This window comes from Aythya marila (assembly GCF_965140915.1).
Source record: "Aythya marila genome assembly, chromosome: 3".
Lineage (NCBI taxonomy): Eukaryota > Metazoa > Chordata > Aves > Anseriformes > Anatidae > Aythya > Aythya marila.
Window position 1 is genome coordinate 100936287 of NC_139044.1, and position 21777 is coordinate 100958063.

The 21777-nt window shown below is 42.7% G+C and overlaps 1 protein-coding gene across 1 annotated transcript; it reads left to right on the plus strand.

Moving 5' to 3' along the window:
- Window positions 1-7976: 7976 nt before the first annotated feature.
- RPS7 (ribosomal protein S7) lies at window positions 7977-14985 on the plus strand. The gene is made up of 7 exons (XM_082758391.1): window positions 7977-8024; window positions 8606-8687; window positions 9020-9091; window positions 10583-10726; window positions 12248-12312; window positions 14124-14274; window positions 14861-14985. The coding sequence occupies exons 2-7, from the start codon at window positions 8613-8615 to the stop codon at window positions 14936-14938; spliced, it is 585 nt and encodes a 194-aa protein (XP_082614517.1). The 5' UTR covers window positions 7977-8024; window positions 8606-8612; the 3' UTR covers window positions 14939-14985.
- The last annotated feature ends 6792 nt before the right edge of the window (window positions 14986-21777 follow it).

Genomic DNA, 21777 nt, shown 5'->3' on the forward strand with positions numbered 1-21777 from the left:
CCGCGAGGGGGGTCAGGCTGAGCGAGCGGGAGGGAAACGGCTCGCGTTTAAAAATAAAAGGTTTATAAATAAAATAAATAAAATGTTTTCTGTGTTCTTTTCACTGTGACTGAAATACAATTGCTTATATTTATTTGCTTGTTTGTTTTTATTACTTTGGGGGACTAAAAGTGTGGGGGGGGTTGCGTTTTTTTTCCTTTTTTTTTTTTTTCTTTTCCTTTTTTTCTTGGGGGGACAAAAGTTATTTTATTTTATTTTATTTTATTTTATTTTATTTTATTTTATTTTATTTTATTTTATTTTATTTTATTTTATTTTATTTTATTCATGTCAGATGAGTTTTATGGAACAACGCAGTTCCAGCAACGGAGACGTTTTAAGGGAACTGAAAGTAGCATTAAGGAAAGCCCTACACATCAAAACATTTGCTATTGAAAATCATAAGAATTGTGTTTTCGGTGCCAACTAAAGCAAGCATCAGCTCCTGCCCATGGGGAGCCACGTGGAAGTTTACAAAACGTGCTCACTAAGAAAGCCCAGGCACATGCGTTTCTCTCATGAAGCTGTAATCCCAGTCCAGAAACTCCCCAATGCATTAAACCCAGGGGAGGAAGCGCCCAGGTAGCACCCATAAGGCCAGAGAGATGAGCTGACAAGGACCTTGTGAAGTTCAAGGAGAAGTGCCAGGTCCTGCCCCTGGGGAGGAACAGCCCCAGGCACCCTCAGGACATGCTGGGCCCACCCAGCTGGGAAGCAGCTCTGCACTGCAGGACCTGGGGGTTCTGGAAGACACCAAGTTGACCAAGAGCCAGCAATGGGCCCTTGCTGCCAAGAAAATTAGTGATATTCTTGCCTGCATTAGGCACAGTATTACCAGCAGGTCAAAGGAGGTGATCCTTCCCTTCTACTTAGTAGTGGTGAGGCTGCACCTGGAGTGCTGTGTCCAGTTTGCGGCCGCCCAATACAAGGGAGGTAGGGATATACTGGAAAGAGTGCAGCAGAGGGCCACCAAAATGACTGAGAGACTGGAACACCTCTCCTATGAAGAGCTGACAGAGCTACAGCTATTCAGCTTGGAGAACTGGAGGCTCAGGGGGGATCTTGTCAATGTCTATAAATGCCAGAAGGGAAGGTGCAAGGAAGATGAAGCCAGGCTCTTTTCAGTGGTGCCCAGTCTCAGGAGAAGAGGCAATGGGCACAGAGTGGAACACAAGGGGTTCCACATGAACATCAGGAAGCACTTCTGTGCTGTGCAGGTGACAGACCACTGACACAGGTTTCCCAGTGGGGCTGCGCAATCTCCTCCTTGGAGATCTTCAAAAAATGCCTGGGCATGGTCCTGGGCAACCTGCTATGGGTGGCCCTACTTGACCAGGGGCTTGGACCAGATGCCTCCAGAGGTCCCTTCCAACCTTCTGTGATTCTGTGATAACTCAAGCATCCTCCATTTATGGTGGGAAGTGGTATTTGCAGCATTTAACATGATTTTGGGTGGAGAACCCCACAGTCTTTCTGCCTGCTTCAATTTTTGTATTAGACTCTTCCTCCAAAAATAAGAGATTTTGCTCTCCCTGTAAATAAAACTTGGTGCAGTCATGCAAAGGATCAGAGCTACTTCAAGCTACTAAAAGACAATGAAATCTCACTGGTGTCTTCAGTTAAAGCTCTTCCTTGCCCACCTAATTAATTATCTCGTTCCTGTGATGAGCTCCAGTGGAATCTTGGTCTTTAACAAGTCATTAAAATGAATTGAGCACCACCCAGGAATGAGTATACCCTCAGACTGTTGCACAATCCCAGTTTATTCTTCTCATCTTGAAAAGCATTTGCAGAAGGAACGAAAAATATGAAAAGTACAAAAAGATGGTGCAAACTTCCACATATTTAGTACTTTAAAAGCCATAGACCTGAAGGTCATTAAACTGTTTCCCAGACTCAACTGCTTTGAAAATCCCACATATCTCAGCATGGAACAGATATCCCATCCTATCTCCAGTTCCATGACTTTTTGAACTGGCTAGCTTGACTTGAAATGTGATAGCTAACTGCATGCAGGGTATATGGTGTCACAGAGGAAGGGAGAAGCTGTGGCTGGGTGCATCACCTTCATTGGGGTCATTGAGAAGGGGAGCCTCCCACGGTTGCCCAGCTCCACATACCATGCCATGCTCAGCCACAACCTGTTGTCCCATATCCTCATGTCAAGCAGGATCATGTACTGGGAGAAGATCTTATGCATCTTTTGACAGATCTCGGTAGAATACAAAAATAATTTGGTCAGAGTGGTATCAGAATACATTTACTGCATTTTTTTCTTGCTTCGTCCAAGATATTCACAAGACTTAATGCTATTCTTATGTACAGAATGCTTACTTCTGATTTTCTCAGATCAAGATTATTTCCATGAATTATCTCTGTAAAGGTTTCCACTGAGACTGTCAGGCTTTTCACTACTTGTTTGTGATATTTTTAGTTGGTTTACTTTTCTTTGAATTATGCCTTTTTATAGCAGATGGGTTTCTTATTCCTTACAGGTTTACACATTTGTATAACTTGTCTTATAATAAAAGAGCAACCATCAATAAGTGACAGGGAAAGAAAAGACCTTCTACTGCACTCATTAATTCTTGGGTTGAACAGACAGATTCATACATCCAATTTACAGGCAAGGACTGAACAGTAGATCTTCTGCTATCATGACCAACATGCAGAATTCAGATTCAAACAAACAAAAAGGCCTTGAAGTTGACTGAGTACTGTGTACATTGCCTTCATAGCTTTTTCTCCCAGTTGGTAAAAGTGAGGCTACATATGATCAGCCAGCCCTACCCTTACTGCGGCATATCTGTTGCTGATTTCTCATTGCTGTTGTGTTGTAGTGGTAAGACAGACGATCTCTTTCCTCTTGTGGCAGCTGGCATTTTTACTATCGTGCCTATCACAAGATAAGTGAACCAAAATTTGTTTGATTTATTCATTTATTAACATATTTTCTTGGCGGTCATTTCTGTATTTATAACTGACAGTCTGCAGAAAAAATAGGAGTTGATATATGTACACAAAAATGTGCTCATCGCTTAAGTATGAGCATGTCTGTAAGATGCTTTTATTTAAACTCACTGTAAATGTTAGTGTGGCTTGTCCCACATTAATGCACATAATGTATACATTTGCTAAACATTTTAATCTTCTTTGATAAATATTTTAACTTGAAACATGATTAAATTGAAATGTGGTTCACTTCAGAAGCTTTTAAAGCAAAATTTGATGAGACCTCAATGAAGGAAGCATCTTCTATTATAAACTAAGCTGTTAGATAGGTAGGTCACTAGGTAATCACTTTATCTGGTATACCCTACGAATGTAAGTTATATTGGCAACTGATTATGTTGATTAAAAGTATAAAGAGAGGAAAAGGAGGTATTGGTTTTCCTACTTTTTGGAACCAAGATCTTGCAGAACAAAAAACCTGTCCAGGCTTCCATGTAAAGCTATGTGTCAATGAAGCTGCACAGCAGTAATCCCCTAGCATTACAGTCTTTAGTGGACCCTTAGAGGAACAGTCTACCAATGTGCACTGATAATTTGGCTTGGTTACACAAGCCTCTTTCAGAGAAGTGAGCTGGTAACATACTCAGTTTTGCTTCTGATTTTAGTTAGCTATGACCCTGACCAGTTTTGCCTTCTGTTTCTTCAAGTTAATATACTAAATCATTTTACTGATACCATCATAAGACCTTGTCCTGTTGCTGTTGGGGTCCTTCTGTAACACAGCTTTCCACTTCTTCACCTGGTCCATTCTGAGTCTGCCTGACATATGAACCTCATTAATAGTGGGTGTCAGTAAGGAAACATCTCTTTGCACCTTGTTCTCACAATTCTCACATTGGTCTATTCAGTAGCACTAAGATGGGGATGGGATTTCTTCATTAACACTCTGAACAGTCCAATTTTGATCCATCTGCACATCATCTAGTCTTTCTGCTTCTTGTAAAGGATTTCTCAGTATAAACTGAATGCAGACTACTGGAATACTGAGATGATTACTTATCTTTCTCTTTTTTTTTACTCTTTAGTCAGATCCTCATCATAGCTGTTTAGATAATTTCACATCTCTATAAATACTAATCCTGAATGTCAGTACGAGTTGGGCAGTTTTTTCCTATCCTGTGAATTCATGCAAGGAAAGATGAGTGCTGAACACTCTGATTTTCCGACTATTTGAAATTTAGCAAAAAGCCTCAGAATGTTAGAAAATAGGATAGGCTGCCTTCTGCAGATGCTTTGGTTAATTAGCATTGGTGTGTGGGGGGGTGTTCTTGACAGTGTTTTGTTTACAGCAGGAGCCTATCACTCCACTTCTGCATCTATTTATTTATTTATTTATTTAATTTATTTATTTTGTAACAGACTATTAGATTAGCACTCGCTATTGAATGTGGTATTACATGTTAAAATTGGCTGCTGTTAGGGTTATTCAGGGAATCTGAGCATTGAATCAATGCTCTGAACCACATTAGCCTCTCTGAGCAGTGCATGCAAGAGCTGCACACCTACTTCAGAATGGGACTTGCCCTTCAGCAGGGAATCTGTCACACCTAGGGTACCCTGGTCCACAATGCAAGGTTTTAGCTCCATTTTAGATGCACAGCCAGGTGCATTCACCTGAATGCACATGAAAAAAAATGGAGTGAATTAATTATTCACTGAAGAACTAAGAGGTATCTCTAGATCAGCTCTCCTTGTCTGTGTGGGTGACTTCAATTTGCCAGATGTTAACTGGGAATACAACACAGCTGATACAAACAGGTCTTCAGGCTGTTCAGAGAACTAGTTCCCTGGGAAACTGCCTTTGAAGATGTTGGGGTCCACCAGCAATGGTGACTTTTTAAGTACCACCTCTTAGCACAGGAAGAGGCAATTCCAAAATATCAGAATTCAAGCAGAGAGGGCAGAAGATTGGCTTGTCTGAGCAGGGATCTCCTTCTAGAGCTTAGGGAGAAGAAGAAAGTGTATGGCCAGTAGTTGGGTGACATGGGAGTACTACAGAGATGTTGTTTGCCATTTTAGGAAGAAAATTTGTGCAGCCAAAGGTCAGTTAGAGTTGAAGCTGGACACTACTGTGGGGGACAATAAAATGGGCTTTTTAAAAAGTTAACAACAAAAGGAGGACCAGAGAAAACATCGGTTCATTACTTGAAGTTGGTGACTTCATAAATAGGGACATAGACAAAGCAGAGATGTTTAATGCCTTCTGCACCTCTGTCTTCAACACTGATGGTGAGCTCTGGGACCCCAGGTGCCCTGAGCTGGAGGACCATGACCACAGTAATGATAAACTCCCAGCTGCCCCCGAACCTGTGTGGGATTTGCCTCTGAAGCTGGATGCATGTAAATCTATGGGGCCTGACGGAATTCATCTCAGGTTACTCTGAGAACTGCCTGATGTTATTGTGAGACCTCTTGCAATTATTTTTTAACAGTCTTGGAAATCTGGAAAGGTTGCACATGACTGGAAGCTGGAAAATGTGGTCCAAATTTCCAAGAAAGGCAAAAAGAAGACCCTGGTAATTACAGGCCTGTCAGTTTCAATTTCAGTGCCTGATATAATTATGGAGAAGATTATTACAGGAGTTATTAAAAAACACCTGAAAGACAACACAATCATGGGTCCCAGCCAACATGGGTTCATGAGGGGAAAGTTCTGCTTAACAAATTTAATTTCCTTTTATGACAAGGTCATCCATCTAGTTGACCAAGAGAAGCCAGCTGATGTAATCTTTTTGGATTTCAAAAAAACTTTCAATCCTTCTGGACAAAATGTCCAGCATACAACTAGACAAATACGGTATATGATGGCTGACAAGTTGGATTATAGTAAATGGGGTTACATGAGGCTGGCAGCTAGTTACTAGTCGGGTTCCCCAGTGCTCCATTTTAGGGCCTGTTCTCTCCAGTGTATTCATAAATGATTTATATGCAGGTTTAAAGTGAATACTAAGTTTGCAGATGACACTAAATTAGTAGGAGCTGTTGACTAGGTTGAGGGTAGGGAGGCCTTGCCTAAACTGCATGAAGTTTAACAGGAGCTACTGCCAGACTCTGAACCTGACACAGGGCAACCCTGGCTATATGTACAGAGAGACTGAGGGATGAAAGGCTGAGGATCAGCACGGTGGAAAGGGATTTGAAGGTTTCAGTTGACATCAAGTTGAATATGAATCAACAGTGTGCCCTGGCAGCCAGGAGGGCCAAAGTGTCCTGGGGTGCATCAAGCACAGCATTGCTAGCTGGTCGAGGGATTGTCCAGCTCTGCTCTGTGCTTGTGCAGCCACACCTCGAGTAGTGTGTGCTGTTTGGGGGCACCACAATATCAGAAGGACATAAAACTATTAGAGAGTGTCCAAAGGAGTGCTATGAAGATGGTGAAGGGTCTAGAGAGCAAGACATTTGAGGAGAGCTGGTCACTTGGATTGCTTAGCCCAGAGCAGAGCAAGCTGAGGGGAGGCTTCATGGCAGCCTGCAGCTCCCTCACGGCATGGAGCTGGGACAGGGGAGGGTCAGGCTGGGTGTAAGGGAAAGATTCTGCACCTAGAGGGTGGTTGTGCACAGGAACAGGCTCCCCAGGACAGTGGGCACAGCACTGAGACTACTGGAGTTCAGGAAGCATTTGCACAGCATCCTCAGACACAGGGTCTGATTTTTGAGTGGTCCTGTGTAGAGCCAGGAGCTGGACTTGATAATCCTTGCGGATACCTTCTGACTTGGGATATTCTATGATTGTATTTTAGCAGCTTGCAACTTAATATTAATAGTGCTGCTTAGTTAATAGTGCTGCTTTTGTTATAAAACCATATATAATAAAAAGTGCTTCCAGTGATGAGAGAGTACGGGGAGCCCAGGACTCGTATTTTGAGTTAGCACCTGAACATAGCAGACGACTCATGTATTATTTCTCTTCTAATGACTACTTAGTAACTCCTTGCCACAGAGCCTCTGGCTTCTGAAAAGACGTCCTCCCTGGGCCAAGGAGGGGGCTGAACATCAGGGGTTAACTTTATGTATTAAACTGGATATGGAGAGTTGAAATGGTGGGTACTGAAGAAAGATCATCTACTATCATGCTGCTTTAAAGCTGGTGGCTTCTGTTTTTTATATGGTATTTTATGTGTGTAAGCGAGCTGCTACTGTTTTTATATGGCATTATATGCGGGTGAGGGAGCACCAGAAGAGGTAGCAGCATGTTTTGCTGAGGGTTTTGGTGTTCACTAGCTGCTGTGCCAGGCTTCCCAGGCCCAGACCCCATTTTATTTACACAAAATGTATTTCAACACCAGAGACTGCACCCCTGAGGGGAGTTGGGCAGTGAGCCCACCTCATGCTCCCCAGGCCCAAGGGGACGCAGGATTAAGCAGGGTGTGCATGATGGGGAAAGGCAGGGTGGAAGGGGGGGCTTTCCCTAAAAAAAAGGGGGAAAAAAAAAAGAAAAAAAAAGAAAAAAAAGAAAACGAAAAAAAAAAAAAAGAAAAAAAGGGAAAAAAAGAAGAAAATAAAAGAAAAAGATGAGAAAGAAAAGAAGAGAAAAAAAAAGAGAGAAAAGAGGAGAAAAAAAAAAAAAAGAAAGAAAAAAAAAGAAAGAAAAACAAGAAAAAAAAGCCTGTGAGGGAATGGAAGGACACCACATTCCTCACAGGCAGAGGCAATGCCTGTACCCGCCGGCCGTAGTGCGCATGCGCGGCGCCTCCGCTCCCCCCCCCTCCTTCCGCGCTTTGCCCCTGCCCGCTCCCCGCCACTGCCTCTGCTGTCATCCACGCGCGCCGTGCCAGCACTCGGCGAACCCTCTGTGGCGTCACCCGGGCGGAAGCCCTCCGCTCTCTCCTGCGCGCCCGGCGGCTCCCCCCGCCCTTCTTCCGGCTTTGGCTTCACCTTAGGGCGGGACAGGCGGGGCGGGGCGCTCGGAGCGAGCCGCGATCTGCGCCGCTCTCGCGAGAACTCTCCCTCTTCCTAGGCCGGCGCTGAGCGAGGTAGGTGCCCGGGCCCCGCTCGGGCCTGGCCGCCGCCGCCATTTCGCCCCCTGCCGCCGCGATATGGTGCCGAGGGCCGGGCCGGCCGCCCCGCGGGCCCGCCGGGGCCGGGATACCCCCGATTAGGGCCCTCCCGGGGCCCGATGGGCGCGGGGAGCCCGGAGTTGTGGGGAGGGAGCCGCCGGGGGTTGTCCTCCCCCTCCCCCTCGTCCCATGGGTGTGCGCTGAGGGGAGGCCGCCGGGCCGCGAGGAGGGGACCGGGGCCTGGCACAGAGCCCCGGGGCCAAGCACGGAGCCCTGTGGGCCGTGAGGGGCGCCCTGTCCGGCCGCACGTGGGGCTCCCGCCGCTCCTGGGCCACGGTAACCGCCAGGGTGTAAGCGGAGGCCTCGTTCCTCAGCCCTTCAGCCGCTCCTCGCCTTGCTGGGGTCACCATCGCTTGCAGCGGGGGTCGTGTGGATGTGAGGTGCTCCTTGGTTTCGTTTCGAAGTGTGTGGCTGAAAGGTCGGAGTCAGCTGTAACGCTGTGCTTGTTGCAGAAGGTGTGTTGCTGTGGATGACTGAGATGTTGTTTTGCATTGCAGAAAGGCCATGTTCAGCTCTAGCGCAAAGATTGTGAAGCCTAATGGCGAGAAGCCAGATGAATTTGAGTCGGGTATATCCCAGGTATGTGTGTTTTCATTCTGCTGTTCGCTGACTAAGTGCATGTTGTGGAGATGCTGTTCTGACAGTTTTCCAGAGTGTAAACTTTGGGGTTGATGCTGTCTAAATGTGTTCCTCTTTCCTGGTTTTCCTTAAGAACTGCGATAGTGTTCCCACCAGTTGAGTTTGTTGCATCTGTCAGTGTGATCTACAGGAAGCAAACTCTTTGCTTAAAAATACTTACAGCTCATTTCTACCACTGTGGACAGACTTAGTTCTCAAGTTCTTTTTTTTTTTTTTTTTTAAATGAGTTGAACACCAAATAATGGATTGTTCTGAAACTTTTTTCTCTCTAGGCTCTCCTGGAGTTGGAAATGAACTCTGACTTAAAGGCTCAGCTGCGGGAGTTGAACATCACAGCAGCAAAGGTAGGCCAGATGTTCTCCATGAAGAGAGATTCTCCATAAGAACTGCTTGGTAACTTGCTTTGTGTGTTGTTAACATTTACAAATGTTAACACACCAGTTGAATGGTGTCTTTAGTTGTACATGTACGTAGCCTGTGATGGCTTTCTGTATACTGTTGTGGTTTACCTTATGGTATTGGCTGTTAACGTGTATGATTTCGTAGTAGCTTCTTTTTTAGGAGTTGGTCTGATAAGTCCTTGTAAAAACTCATATGGCAGTTTGGTGCTTGAAGTAAATGTGTTAATAGTAAGTTCCATGTTCTGTCTCTGCAAACTGGGTTTGAGATCTGAATGTTTTTGTGGTTCTTAGTAGTGCAGATGTTATGAAATCTTTGTCAGGAACATAAACTGCTATACTCTTTGTAAAGTTAGGTTGTTATAAATCCTCTTTTAGGCAACAAGTGATAGATGAGAAATGGATCAATATAATAGGCTGACTTGATTGTGAAGGTTAGCTTTTCTTTCTTTTTTTGTTTTTCAAGTCTAAGTTTGAAGAGGCAACAGAAGGAAGAAAGTCACCGTTAGAATTTGTCAGACTAGGGGACTGGGTGGAACTTCTGAAGCTGGTTGTTGTAGCCAGAGACTTAGGCTGATTTTTGGTTCTTTCCCAAGCCCACTGACATGCACACATGCACAAAGGCACAACTGATTAGAGTCGAGTTAAAGAATGTGGGAATGCAGAAGTCAGCTTGGTATATGCGTTAACTTCAGTGGAGTTCAGGGCCCTACTGAAAAGCTCATTTACTGCTGAATGCATCAGTATTTACCCTCTGCAATGAGGAATCATTAAAAAAAAAAAAAAAAAAGTCTGTTATTTACTGAGTTTAACTACTTTGTCTTATAGAGAAACCTTATGGGCATCAGAGTTAGCTCGTGAGAACGCTGCTGGTGACAAACGTGTGGGAGAATGAGCGTGTCCCTGTTTAGATTCAGGAGAGAAGTGCCTTGTAAGCTGCTGCAACTTACCTAGGTTTTGAACAATTGTGAGAGAAAATGCTCTGTTGTTGGTGTGATGTAAAACTGACTTTTGCAGGTGAAAGAATTTTGAGTAGTGATTCAGATAGTGGACAGAATATCACTGCCATGAAGTAGGTACTCAAAACCAAGAGCTATTACCGTAATCTTTGTTTAGAGTCTGTTAGAGGCAAATGATTCTTGAAACTTTGTGTCAGGACGTAAGTAACATCTCAGGTGTGATGGTAGGCTTCAGGGAGCTAGAATCTTTGCTGAAGCAATGAGCTTTGCAGCACTGTTTTACAGCATAGCAAGTGCTCTGACAGGTTTTTCTGTTCAATCCTTGTGCTTAAATGCATGAAAGCAGGTACTTCCCCTCGATGCTTTTTCTTTTTTTAAAAGTTGTAGGCAAGGCTACCAAATGTCAGTGTTCAGAGGGTTCATGATCAAATTAACCATTCCTTCTCAACCCCTAGGTAACGTTTTACTTCTATTACAGGAAATAGAAGTGGGTGGTGGCAGAAAAGCCATCATTATCTTCGTACCTGTTCCTCAGCTGAAATCTTTCCAGAAGATTCAGGTGCGGCTAGTTCGTGAGCTGGAGAAGAAATTCAGTGGAAAGCATGTGGTGTTCATTGCTCAGGTAAAACCCTTTACAATAACAAAAACTTCAGTTTGAAGCCATCCCTGGAGGTAATTTAGTCCACTCTCATGCATGAAGCAGGACTATTACCAACATTAGATCAGGTCAGCCTTGGTTTTGTCTAGCTGAGTCTTGGAAACAGTTAAGGATCAAGATTCCACAGCCTCTCTGGATAACCTGTTCCAGAGTTCTACTGCTGCTCTTGTCTTGTCCATTCAAGGTAACAGTGATACAATGCGTGTTTTTGTACCAGCAGGAAATGCAGCGAATGTCCTTCTGTGGATGTAAACTAAAATGATTTCAGCTAGGAGCCAAGGCTATGTGAACTTGTTGGTGAGATGGGAAGGTTTTTTGGAAGAGGATGTAACTCCTGTTCTGGTGTCCTTCTCCTTCAGAAGTTTGAGAAGCAAACCTTGAAAGTGAAAGACAGCAAATATTAATAGTAGCCGTGGTACATTTGCATAATATAAGCATTTAACGTTCAATTTAATGGCAGAGGAAAAGAAGACCTTAATGAAGTGACTTAACTGCAGTTCTGAGTTTATAGAGCTGAACAACAAAAAGGTGATGGATGGCTCTGTGGGCAGTACAAAGGGGGAAAACAAACTCTGGAGATATGTCTACAGGGTGGACAACTAGTTGTTAGACTGCACCTCTTCAGCAAAAATATTTTGTGAAATACTTTTAAGAGTATTGCCAGAGTACCTTACTCTGAGTCTTTGTGAACAAAAACTTTTAATGAAGTACTTCTGGCTTGCTTATTCTCAGTGCTGGAGAATTCCCTGTCAGTATAGCAATCCATATCTTAAAACGGAATATGTGCAGTTCTGAAGGTGAAATGTTTTTGAATGTGACACGAGCCAGCATGGATTATAGTGCCACCCTATGTGTACAGGCATGGAGAAGCTCTGATGTGTTAGTTGAAAGTACTGTAGTTGGCTGCAACTGCATCTAAAACTCAAAGTGTTAAAACATCTATGTAGATACGGAGGTAGAAAATAAGTCTTAATCATCTAAACTGTCATAAATATTTGTAGGTTATGTCCTTGGAACAGAATACCTTAAACCAGGGGTTGATCAGGATTGAGTAGCAGATCGCATAATTCAGAGCAGTGTCTCTGTCTCAGGTGTCACCTAGCTGTCTGTGGGATTGAGATAGCCTTTAGTTTGAAGCAGGGGAGTAAACTTAGTCCACTAGAAACTGAGATTTCTCTTCCCCCAAATCCATTCAGCTTATTAATGCAGTGTAATAAACCACCCTGGCTGTACGTGTAGGGGGTGAGAGTAATGCAATATGAATATTTTCAATGCACTGAAATAATTTCTCATTGATAGATGAGAAGTAAAGCTATGCTAGTATTTCAGCAAGTAGCTTTGGGCATACTGAAGTCTCAATTTTTTGTTGATTTGTGTCTCTGATTCCTAAAAATTAAATAAGTTACAGAGCACGCAGTTTAAGTTGGTTCTGAACGCTACATACTGTGAAATGACATTTCACTTTTTTTTTTTTTCCATTGACAGAGGAGGATTCTGCCCAAGCCAACAAGAAAAAGCCGCACAAAAAACAAGCAGAAGCGTCCCAGGAGGTAAGCAAGTTACATTAACGCAGAATGACAGACTTCTTTTGTAACTTGGAGGTTTACTGAAGTAACATGTAGGTGATTTTTTTTTGTTGTTTGAGTAGTCACTTAAATGATTGGGTGGTCTTGTTCTTTCTGTGAGACGGAAAGAACATTTTAACATTGTTGACATTGTTAACAAATTAACATTATAACACTGTTGAAATACTGTTTGCCATTTGGCTGCTACAAGGTGCATAAGTAGCCAGTCTTTGAGCAGTGTATTGCATTTTGGGAGGAACTTTCATCTGTATTTCCCATTAAAGCTGTAGCCAGGAATAGTGACTTAAGAACAGTGACCAGAATAGTGGCCTAAGTGACCTTCACAGCTGTCTGTGTTTCCACAATGTGCTGACAAGATTTTTTTTTGAAACTGTAGGGAGAGTCTCATTACATGATAGATGTAGAAAAGACAGGGCTATGATACTGAAGGGGTGCAATGAGGGAGAGTAGTTGAGGTAGGATGTAAGTGTAAGTAGTTCTGCAGAGCATGAATTTAGCAGCAGTACTGTAGTCCTTTGTGTTAACTGGCATCCCTGCTTATTGAGTGTCTTTAAGGTATTGGTAGTTACAGGACGCTACTATGTTAATGCCTCTTCTATACTGTTCTCTATTGTAGTGTGTCATAATGTAGCTCCTTTCTTGAAAGTTTGTCCTCTTCATGGTACATAGCATGGTCTGTAGCTTGTTGCAGTCCCAGTACTACACTCAGGTCCTACCTAAATTGTCTTCTGAGATTTTCAGGCATGGATTTTAAAGTTGCAGTTTTGTAGTACTTACTGTCAGTCCTGCCTGTGGAGGACTTTGCCTCTGTTACAGAGTGCTAGTGCAACACAGCTAGTGTTGCAGGCTGGCTGGAGGAGTTGGATGTGAACCTGGTCAGCGTGCTGCTGTGTTCAGCAGGAAGGAAGTAGAGTGTGCAGGGCTGTCCCTTTCACAGCCTGACACTAGGTCAGACTAGTAGGGTTGTAAAATTGACATGTGTATTGCAAAGTGTAGAAACGTGATGGGTGTTGGTCTGTCTTCACTATCTCAATTTTTGGAAGTTTGAAATGCAGCTACAGAAACGTTTCTTTGCTATTAGTGATTCTGCCTTGAAACTGCAGATGGGGAAGCTGGGAATCTTATTAGTCATCTAGACTCGTACACAAAATAACCTGGATTTTTCTAATTATTGTCTTTGACAGTTCAAGAGCAAGTTCAAGAACACAAGTGTAGTCCATGTTTTCTAAGCAGAGGCTAAACTTACCAGCTAGATTTTTCCTGTAATACACCACAAACTGTTTAGGTAGATGAAGAAACCACTGTTCTCAAAACTGGCTATCCTGTGAGCATATTGTGCTATATGTAGTTTATATTCTGCATGCTTACTCTTCCAGTGAATGTCTCACAGAAGTAAAGGTGGGACGACTTAGTTTTGATGTAAACAAAATCTTCTTTAAATGTGTAGAAATAGTGTTTGAGGCCTGTCGGGGCACAGCAACCTGTGATCTAATAGATCAAAACCCAGTTACTGATTTTTTTTTTAATTTTTTTTGTCATGCACTCCAAACTTCTGCAAGCAGCATAGAACTTTTTCGCAGATCGTGGAGAAATAAAAGCTGTAAAACTGTCACCATGCGCCATTTAAAAAAGCAAAACAATCAAAAATCCTATAACACTGAGTTTTCAGCAAAAGCATGCTGGTGAAGGTTTAAGCCCGGGCAGACTAGGGAATTTGGCAGACTAGGGAATTTGGCAGACGGACGTGTTTTAATGATTTGAATGTGGCATTTCAGCCGTACGCTTACTGCAGTGCACGATGCTATTCTTGAAGATCTGGTCTTCCCGAGTGAAATCGTGGGCAAGAGAATCCGTGTAAAATTGGACGGCAGCAGACTTATAAAAGTCCATTTGGACAAAGCACAACAGAATAATGTTGAACACAAGGTAAAGAAACTTAAATTATTCAGAATGGGGTGACATGGCTGCATTAATTACAAAACTTCTCAGCTAAAGACTTTTGGCTAAAGCTTTTTCGACTTGTGGCAATGGAGGAGCTCCTGGTGTTTTTGGAAGGAAATGCTAAAGATGATGCAAAGCAGTTCTGAACTAAAGCTTTAGTTCAGCTTGTCAAAACCTCCTTCGTGACTGTGAAGTAGTTAATATTGGTTTCTTATTGGGAAGGGGGGGGTTAATTGTTTCTAGCATAGAGCATTTAGTTTTGATCTTCAGGCTGTACTAAGCACATCTGCTTAAGTCCTTGATCATTTTTTTTTTTTTTTGTGGGGACACGTTTAAGAAAACTTAGATGTATGAGTCTCCTGCTTGTAAATGAAGGAGGTTGTAAATATTTTCTGCAAAACACTTGTTTTCTATGTAAATGCTCAGTTACTTTATTCTGGAAGAAAAGAATCAGCCTAAGAGTTGGTTTCATATGAAGATACAGTGGGAAACGGTGTAATACCTAAACTGTGTTAACAATGATTTTATTTTTCTGTACGGTATATATAAACAAGATTGTCTGTCTTCACAGGTGGAAACATTTTCTGGTGTCTACAAGAAGCTCACAGGCAAAGATGTGGTGTTTGAGTTTCCAGAATTCCAGCTGTAAAGCGCAAAAGATGGCTGAATAAAACAATTGTTCATATAACAGAGTAATTTCATTTAAATTTCCAATTCTGTAAAACTAGGTGGGAATTAACCAGTTCACGAGACTGCTCTGCTTTCTGGATGAGTGGCATTTGTGTATCAAAGTACTAACCCACCAACATTTTCTGGTCAAAATGTGACTCTGGACAGAAGAGTCTGCAAAAAGAATCGGCCTAGAAAAATAAAATGAAACGTGTTGAGACTCCTTGTACAGAGGAAGTGGGGAATTACCATAGAGCAGAGGGACTCCTGAATTTTTTGTGCTAAGACTGTCAGTTGGAGAACAACACCTTCCTGACACTAGAAGAATTCTACATAGCAGATATTGTGACCTCTGAAACATGGAGCAATGACATATCCGAAGAAGGGTTTTAATTCTGTGGGAAGTAGGTTTGGGAAGGCATAGCTTGAGTTAGAGGTAACTGTCCTTGCTGGTTGAGTGGTAGAACGTTACTGGCTCTTACCTAAAAGCAGGTATTGCAGCTTCCAACCTTCAATAGAGTGAAATTGGAAGACATTTTAATTTCTGCAAGATTAATTATCTTGTACACAAACTACAGTTTTAGTCATTTGTTTTTGCTTTTGGAAGTCATGGATTTTGTTTCCACCTATTAGCGGTTTATATATGTAAATAAATATTGGGGTAATCTGGGGTAGCCAGGACATGACTAATAACCAACAGCAGGGATAGATATGCCAGGGTGAAAGGAGGACTGCTATCTAGACGGTATCTATGATCTATAGATGGTGTTTTATCATAGTTCCCATACATCCTTGGCCATATGTATCATAGCAGCCAAAGGCTTTGAAAGCCCTACACGTTGAAAATCTGTACGTATATCTAGAAACATTTCCAGCAAGTTTTAACTTTTTACCAGCTCAGGGAGGAGTTTGACTCTTTGGACTTAGCAATTTATAATGTTCTGAGCAATTTGTATGAATTTAGTACTTAACCTTGCTGAACAGACTATTCTGTTACTTAGGAGGAAGTGGTTAATGCAATAAAAGGTACCTAATTATGGAGACAGCCTAATAGATGGAAAGCTAAGTAGGTAACAACCTATACACCAGGAGCTCTTAATAGCTTGTGTCTTTTTACCTAGGAGTAAATGGAAGACAAGTGCACTTATTGAGGGTCTTTGTACCTTTGCTTCCTTTTTCTCATTTTCTGTGGGTTTGCTTGCTTCCCACTTGATGCATCTCTTGAACTGTGGAAAAACTAAAAGGTTAAAACAAGTTCTACGTTGCTTTTGCATTGGAACAGGGGAGCTTTTTAAGTTGTACCATAGCTTCTGTTTAGTAGCAAAGGGCAGGTAGTAGTGGGCTGTTACTTCTGGTGCAGACAATGCAAAGAGAACAAAGAAATTATATATACCCTGTTGTAACTAATAGTTAATTTCCTGCTACTTACTGACAAGGCTTGACTTCACACAGAAAAGAACAGGCTGTGTCTTTGGAGAAATTTGCCTAAGACCTTTTCCTCTTGCGTTTTCAAACTTCTGTCTCTGGCGTATAGCCCTGAATCCTGGCTGTGTGTGGGCAGAATAATTCCAGGAGATCCTACAACAGAAGGAGTGATAGAACTTGAGAATTCAAGTCTCTCACTGCTATAATGGGCATTACGCAGGTTGAAGATGGCGGGGGTAAAAAATCCAGTCTCAAGTCAGACATGTTACTAATCTTTCTGCTATAACAGTCACAGATGGTAGCCTGTGCAAATAGATATTTGCTGTTGTGGGTTGGAAGAAGCAGTTAGGGGACTGTTTGGAGACTTACCAGATGTTAACTACATTCAATTAGAGGTTGGTGAGTCTACTGGGGCCAAGTAACATCTGCAAGTAGAGGTGATGCTCAGACAGCAGGCTACAGTAGACAGTATTTCTTCTTTCATAGTGAAATATAACTCAGGCTTGATCTCTTAGTAACAAAAATGTCAGTAGCAGTTCCAGTTTTGACGCACTGGGGATTTGGAGGGAATCAAGTAAACTGAATATGAAAATGGCAAATGTTGCCAGGCATTGCCAGCTGGCTATACAATTTTTTTCTTGGCTCTTGTTGTAAGCCCTTTGAACTAAATGAAATGCAAAGGCTCGTGATGGCTCTATAAGCAAATTCTTTGAAAGTGCAACACTTAAAACTATTTATGGTTCTTACATAAATGAAGCTGCAAGCAGAGGTGAATTTTTGTAGCATAAAAATACCAGGCCATGTGCTCCGCAAAAGACTTTTGTCATAGTTTACCTTTATGCACGGGCTCCCGTGTGTTTTAGTGTCAGTGATACTGTCAGACAACTCCCGCTCTCCCTTGACAAGCATATCAAATGAACGCCTGCAATCTGGAAAGTCACTTGATGCCATCTGGTCAAGTACTAATGAGGCAGCTGGAATACTGGTGTCAAATGTTACCTTAACCTCAAGGAGTGCCCATAAGAGATGATGCTAGACTTCGCCTGTACTTTTTGTGTGCTGTCACAGAGGAGCTCTGAAAGCGTGATTCCTCAGGAGCTTGTCTGGTTTTTGTGAAAAAGTGATGAGGCATCATACTGTAGCAAGACCTGTAGTGTCATATGGAGAGACATCACATCCTGAAGAGCATAGAAAAACGGATTCTTGCCTGTTGTAGCCCAGTCAAACAAAGCGAGGAGCAAGGGCCTTATGCTGTTAGGTGCTCTTAAGGCTTGCACTTGATAGGAGAGCTTGCCATATGGCTTCCATGTAAGTCCTCACAAATGTCTTCAAATATTTTTGTCTGTGAGGAAAGCTGCTCCCTGTTGATTTCCACTAGGACCGGTTCATGGATGTGTCACAGGTCTGGAGTGGCAGAATTTGCTTGAAGTGCTTGACCTGCCTTGGATTAATGTGATTAATTGGAGGCATGATTAGATAATGTCCGATAAGCTCCCCTTGAATATAAGTAGAAGCATGTGGCAAGCTTTAATAGAGTAATCCTTGCATCAGGCAGTGTTAAAGGACGCATTATGGCTCCTGTGCTATGGACTGAAATAATCTATTTCCTGTACCTTCACTTTTCCTAAGTTTTTTAAATGGGAGGCCTGAGTTTGATTCTTAGTTGAGTCTAAAAGCCAGGGTGATGCCAAGAAAAAAAATAAAAAATAATAAAATATAAACACCTTTAAAGCTTAGACTGTTTTCATCTTCTGCGGTATGGGCTTTGTAGGTCTCTACAGCTGTATCAGAATGGCAGACAAAATATCGATTATGGGGTCATGTGGTCCCAGAAAAAGAAGCCTTAAGGCTAGGCTAGGGGAGCGTGAGTCCCTTTCCTCCATACAGGCTTGACTGCAGCATTGATCAGTGCAAATGGCTGACCCCTTTGTAAGCAGGTGGCTTTGGTGTGCTTATTGCCTGCCTTAAGAGCACACATGTGAAAAACCTACATTCACTGAGAGCAAGAGAAAGAGGCGACACTGCAGCATCTCTTTGTACTAGTGCTCTGTTCCCTGCAGGAATTACATGTATTTGATCTTATTGTGATCAACAGGAGAAAGTTTTTGTTGGATTTGTTACAGCTTGCAAGTTTAGGTATCTCCTCCTCTACCCACAGGTTTACTGCTATTCCTTCTTGCCATTTCTCAGGAAAATAATTCTTAACCTTGTCAATTAGTTTCTGCTGTTAAATGTTGCTAAATGGTTAATAGCTAATGGGCAGCACCATGGTTTTCATGATCTTGTGCTGATGAGTCTGATTCAGTTTTGATTTGCCCCGGGAACAGCAAAGATAGAAGTGGAGCCAGGCATTTAAGAGATTTTACCAAATTTAGAGATGAGAAATAACAGAAAACACAGTTCACACTTCTTACTACTGCTGCAGAGAATGCTGCTCAGAAACTTTATGCAAAAAATGTTGGTGCAGCAACACTAAAGAAGTTGAAGGCTAGTTTTTACGCTGCAGTAAAAGAACTTAAAACTTGCATTGCTGTTTCCATGATGAACTTTCCCACTACACATCGAATGTGTTGTACAGAAAAGGTGGTAAGGAGAGTTTCTTCTGTTGCCTTGTCCATCAAACTGAAGTGGTGATGTTCACCCTCTGGGGCTGCATTAATGGGATGAGGTATGTATGGGGATCTTCACAGGGGCAGGCAGCACTACACGTTCCTTTTTCCCCCAGATGTGTTTTGATACTTAATAAAACAGTTTCCTATTTTTTTTTGCCTAAACAGTTTATTGTTAGGTGAAGCCAGAGTGAAGGGGCTATGTTTTTTGATTGTCACAGGAGCGAAGGAGGGAATGCACTCAGCTTGCCATCACGAAGTCGTAGATCTGCTGCATCTCCTTGCCTTTTTCAGGAGTTTGCCCTGGGATGCTTACCAAGGGCTGGTTAGCAAGGCAGCCCTGGCTTTGAAGAAGTGGAGCAGTATTTGTGATGCAACCTGTAGTAAGCTGAGCTCCAGCAACTGAGTTCACATTATGACTTATGAAAGAGTTTGGGTGTTGGCAGTTTTCATCCCTTAAGAAAATCTGATCCAGATCGTTGTTTGCCCTGCTTGAGAAGGGGTTGGACCGGATGACTTCCAGAGGACCCTTCCAACAGTTCCGTGATCCTTTGACACCATTGGGTGACTTGTCAAACTGAGGGGAGAATTTTAGGGCTCTGTCATCTTTTCAAAACAGTATCTTTAAATAGTATTTTAAACAGTATTTTTAAAATGAGCATTACATTTAATCCTCTTACAGACTGAATGCCAGTTGACTCTGGAAAGAGTAAAAGAATTTGCCTGAAGGCTCTGAAAATGTTTCCCTTTAAAAAAAAAAAAAAAAAATCACCTTTCAATAATCAATTTGATTTTGATTTGTGCTTTTTTTAACTATTTCAATCCAACTCTTCTGCATAGTTGGTATTTACCCTGAGCTTAAAGGCTGGGTGGATGTCTGGTTGTGGATCAATCATGATAGCCAACTTAGATCTGTCTTCTTGTATACCCTAGCCTCTGAAAGTTGTCCTGCTGCATTAGCAAGGGTGACTGAAAGACTTAAGAACCATTTCTTGAACTGCTACAGCTTGCAGACTGGCATATTAACATAAAGAAAAGCGTTAGCTGAATAGCTACCGATTGTGACCTGGTGGGGTTGAACAGCTGCCCTACAGTAATTCGGTTGGGGACAGGGCTAGGTGGTGAAGCTGGGGAGGTGAATTTTTGAGCTGCTCCAGTGTAGTCTGTCTTAGTGCCCTGGGTTGCCCATAGTCTGGTTCCAACGATGTGCTAGCGTGGCTGTACAGCCTCGGGTCTGCTGTCTGGGTGGGTGAAGGAAGGTTGCTCGTGTCCAGCTGTAAGAGGAGTACGCCCTTTTCTTCTTCAGAGGTGAAACAAAGCCATAGACTTATTTTCTCCTTGTCTAGGGAAAACAGTTCTATCATATCTGTTGTGTTTGGCCTTCCCTTTTGAACTCTGGAAACTTAGATTTATTTTTCTTTACTTCTGTTTGCCTGGTGTTTAACACTACCTTTTCTACTTTCCCTGAAATGGCTCTTTCTCCCTTGAATTCCAGCTCTGGCCTCAAAGTTATTTGCCTGTTTATATAGGGAGAGCAGATATGTATGTAAATGGACGTTGCCTTTGCCATCGTAATATGATCTTCAAAGGCTTGGACTGCAGTCACTTGGCTGCATTCTTTACATCAAACGTTTCTTGTAGCAAGTTGCTGCCAACAGAGTGCTGTGAGGGCCCGATCCTGCTAATTGCCTTCTGCTCCCTCTGAACTAATGCAGCTTGTATGCAGAAAACGGCTTTCAAGTTAGAGTTGTGGGGTGCTTACCCTGTTGCGTTTTACATTTTTGTCCTTACTGATGTAATCTGAAAGTGAGCATCAGTTCTGAACTTCTTGTGACCATCTGGTGGGCGTTGAAACACAGAAGCTGATGGAGGAGAGACAGCCAGGATCCAGCCCAGCTTGAAAAGAGGGTGGTGTAGGAGAGGTTCAGCCCTTGTAAAAGTGGTTTCTGAATGTGAGGCACTGCTACCTCTACACTGCTGTGGTATCTGTGGTACCGGGTTTTTGTCTTTTTTTCCCCTTACTGCCTGTTTTGGCACAGCCTCCTCAGAGGTGGGGATGTGCTGGCTGAACAAATTCCCTCCTCCAGAAGAGGGGGATAGCTCTGCCAACAGCACCCATCCCTCGCATGTAAAACTGCTCAGGTGTGGGGTGGTGAAGCCTCAAGTGGGGGCTGTGGTGTGTGGAAGGAGGTTACATGCCCCAGGGCCAGGAGAGGAGTGCATGGAGAGGAGTGCATCCCCTCTTCTCAGGGAGAGGGGATGCTGCCAGACATGAGCAGAGGGGGAAAAGTCTATCAAAGGACATTGCAACCCCCACCACAGCATGAAATCCTTGATGGAGAGGACATACACCTCTACGAGAGCAAATCAGAAGGTCATTGAAGTGAGCATGTGCTCCTATCACAGCTTTCTCTTGTCCCACAGTCCAAAAGCTTTTTGGTGATTCTTTTCACATTTTAGGAGGGTGAAAAGATACTGAAATATTTCTTTATCTTTTTTTCTTTCTCGCTGACATGGTGATGTCAAAGGTGTATTAAAAAAATAAATCTTTAAGCCTGTCATGTGGACAACAGCATTGTTTTGGAGAATTGAGACTCAGCTCTGAAATACTTGCATGTTTCCACTCAGTAAGTCAAGAATCTTACAGCTAACAGCAGGAGTGGGGTGAGTTTCACTAGGGAAAGTGTGTTAATTATTCACATAACTCGGTCATATTCACTGCTGCACTCCCTGTGTTGTCACATCAGTTGTTAGAAATGAAGTAAAGCAAGGGAAGTGCTGTCCT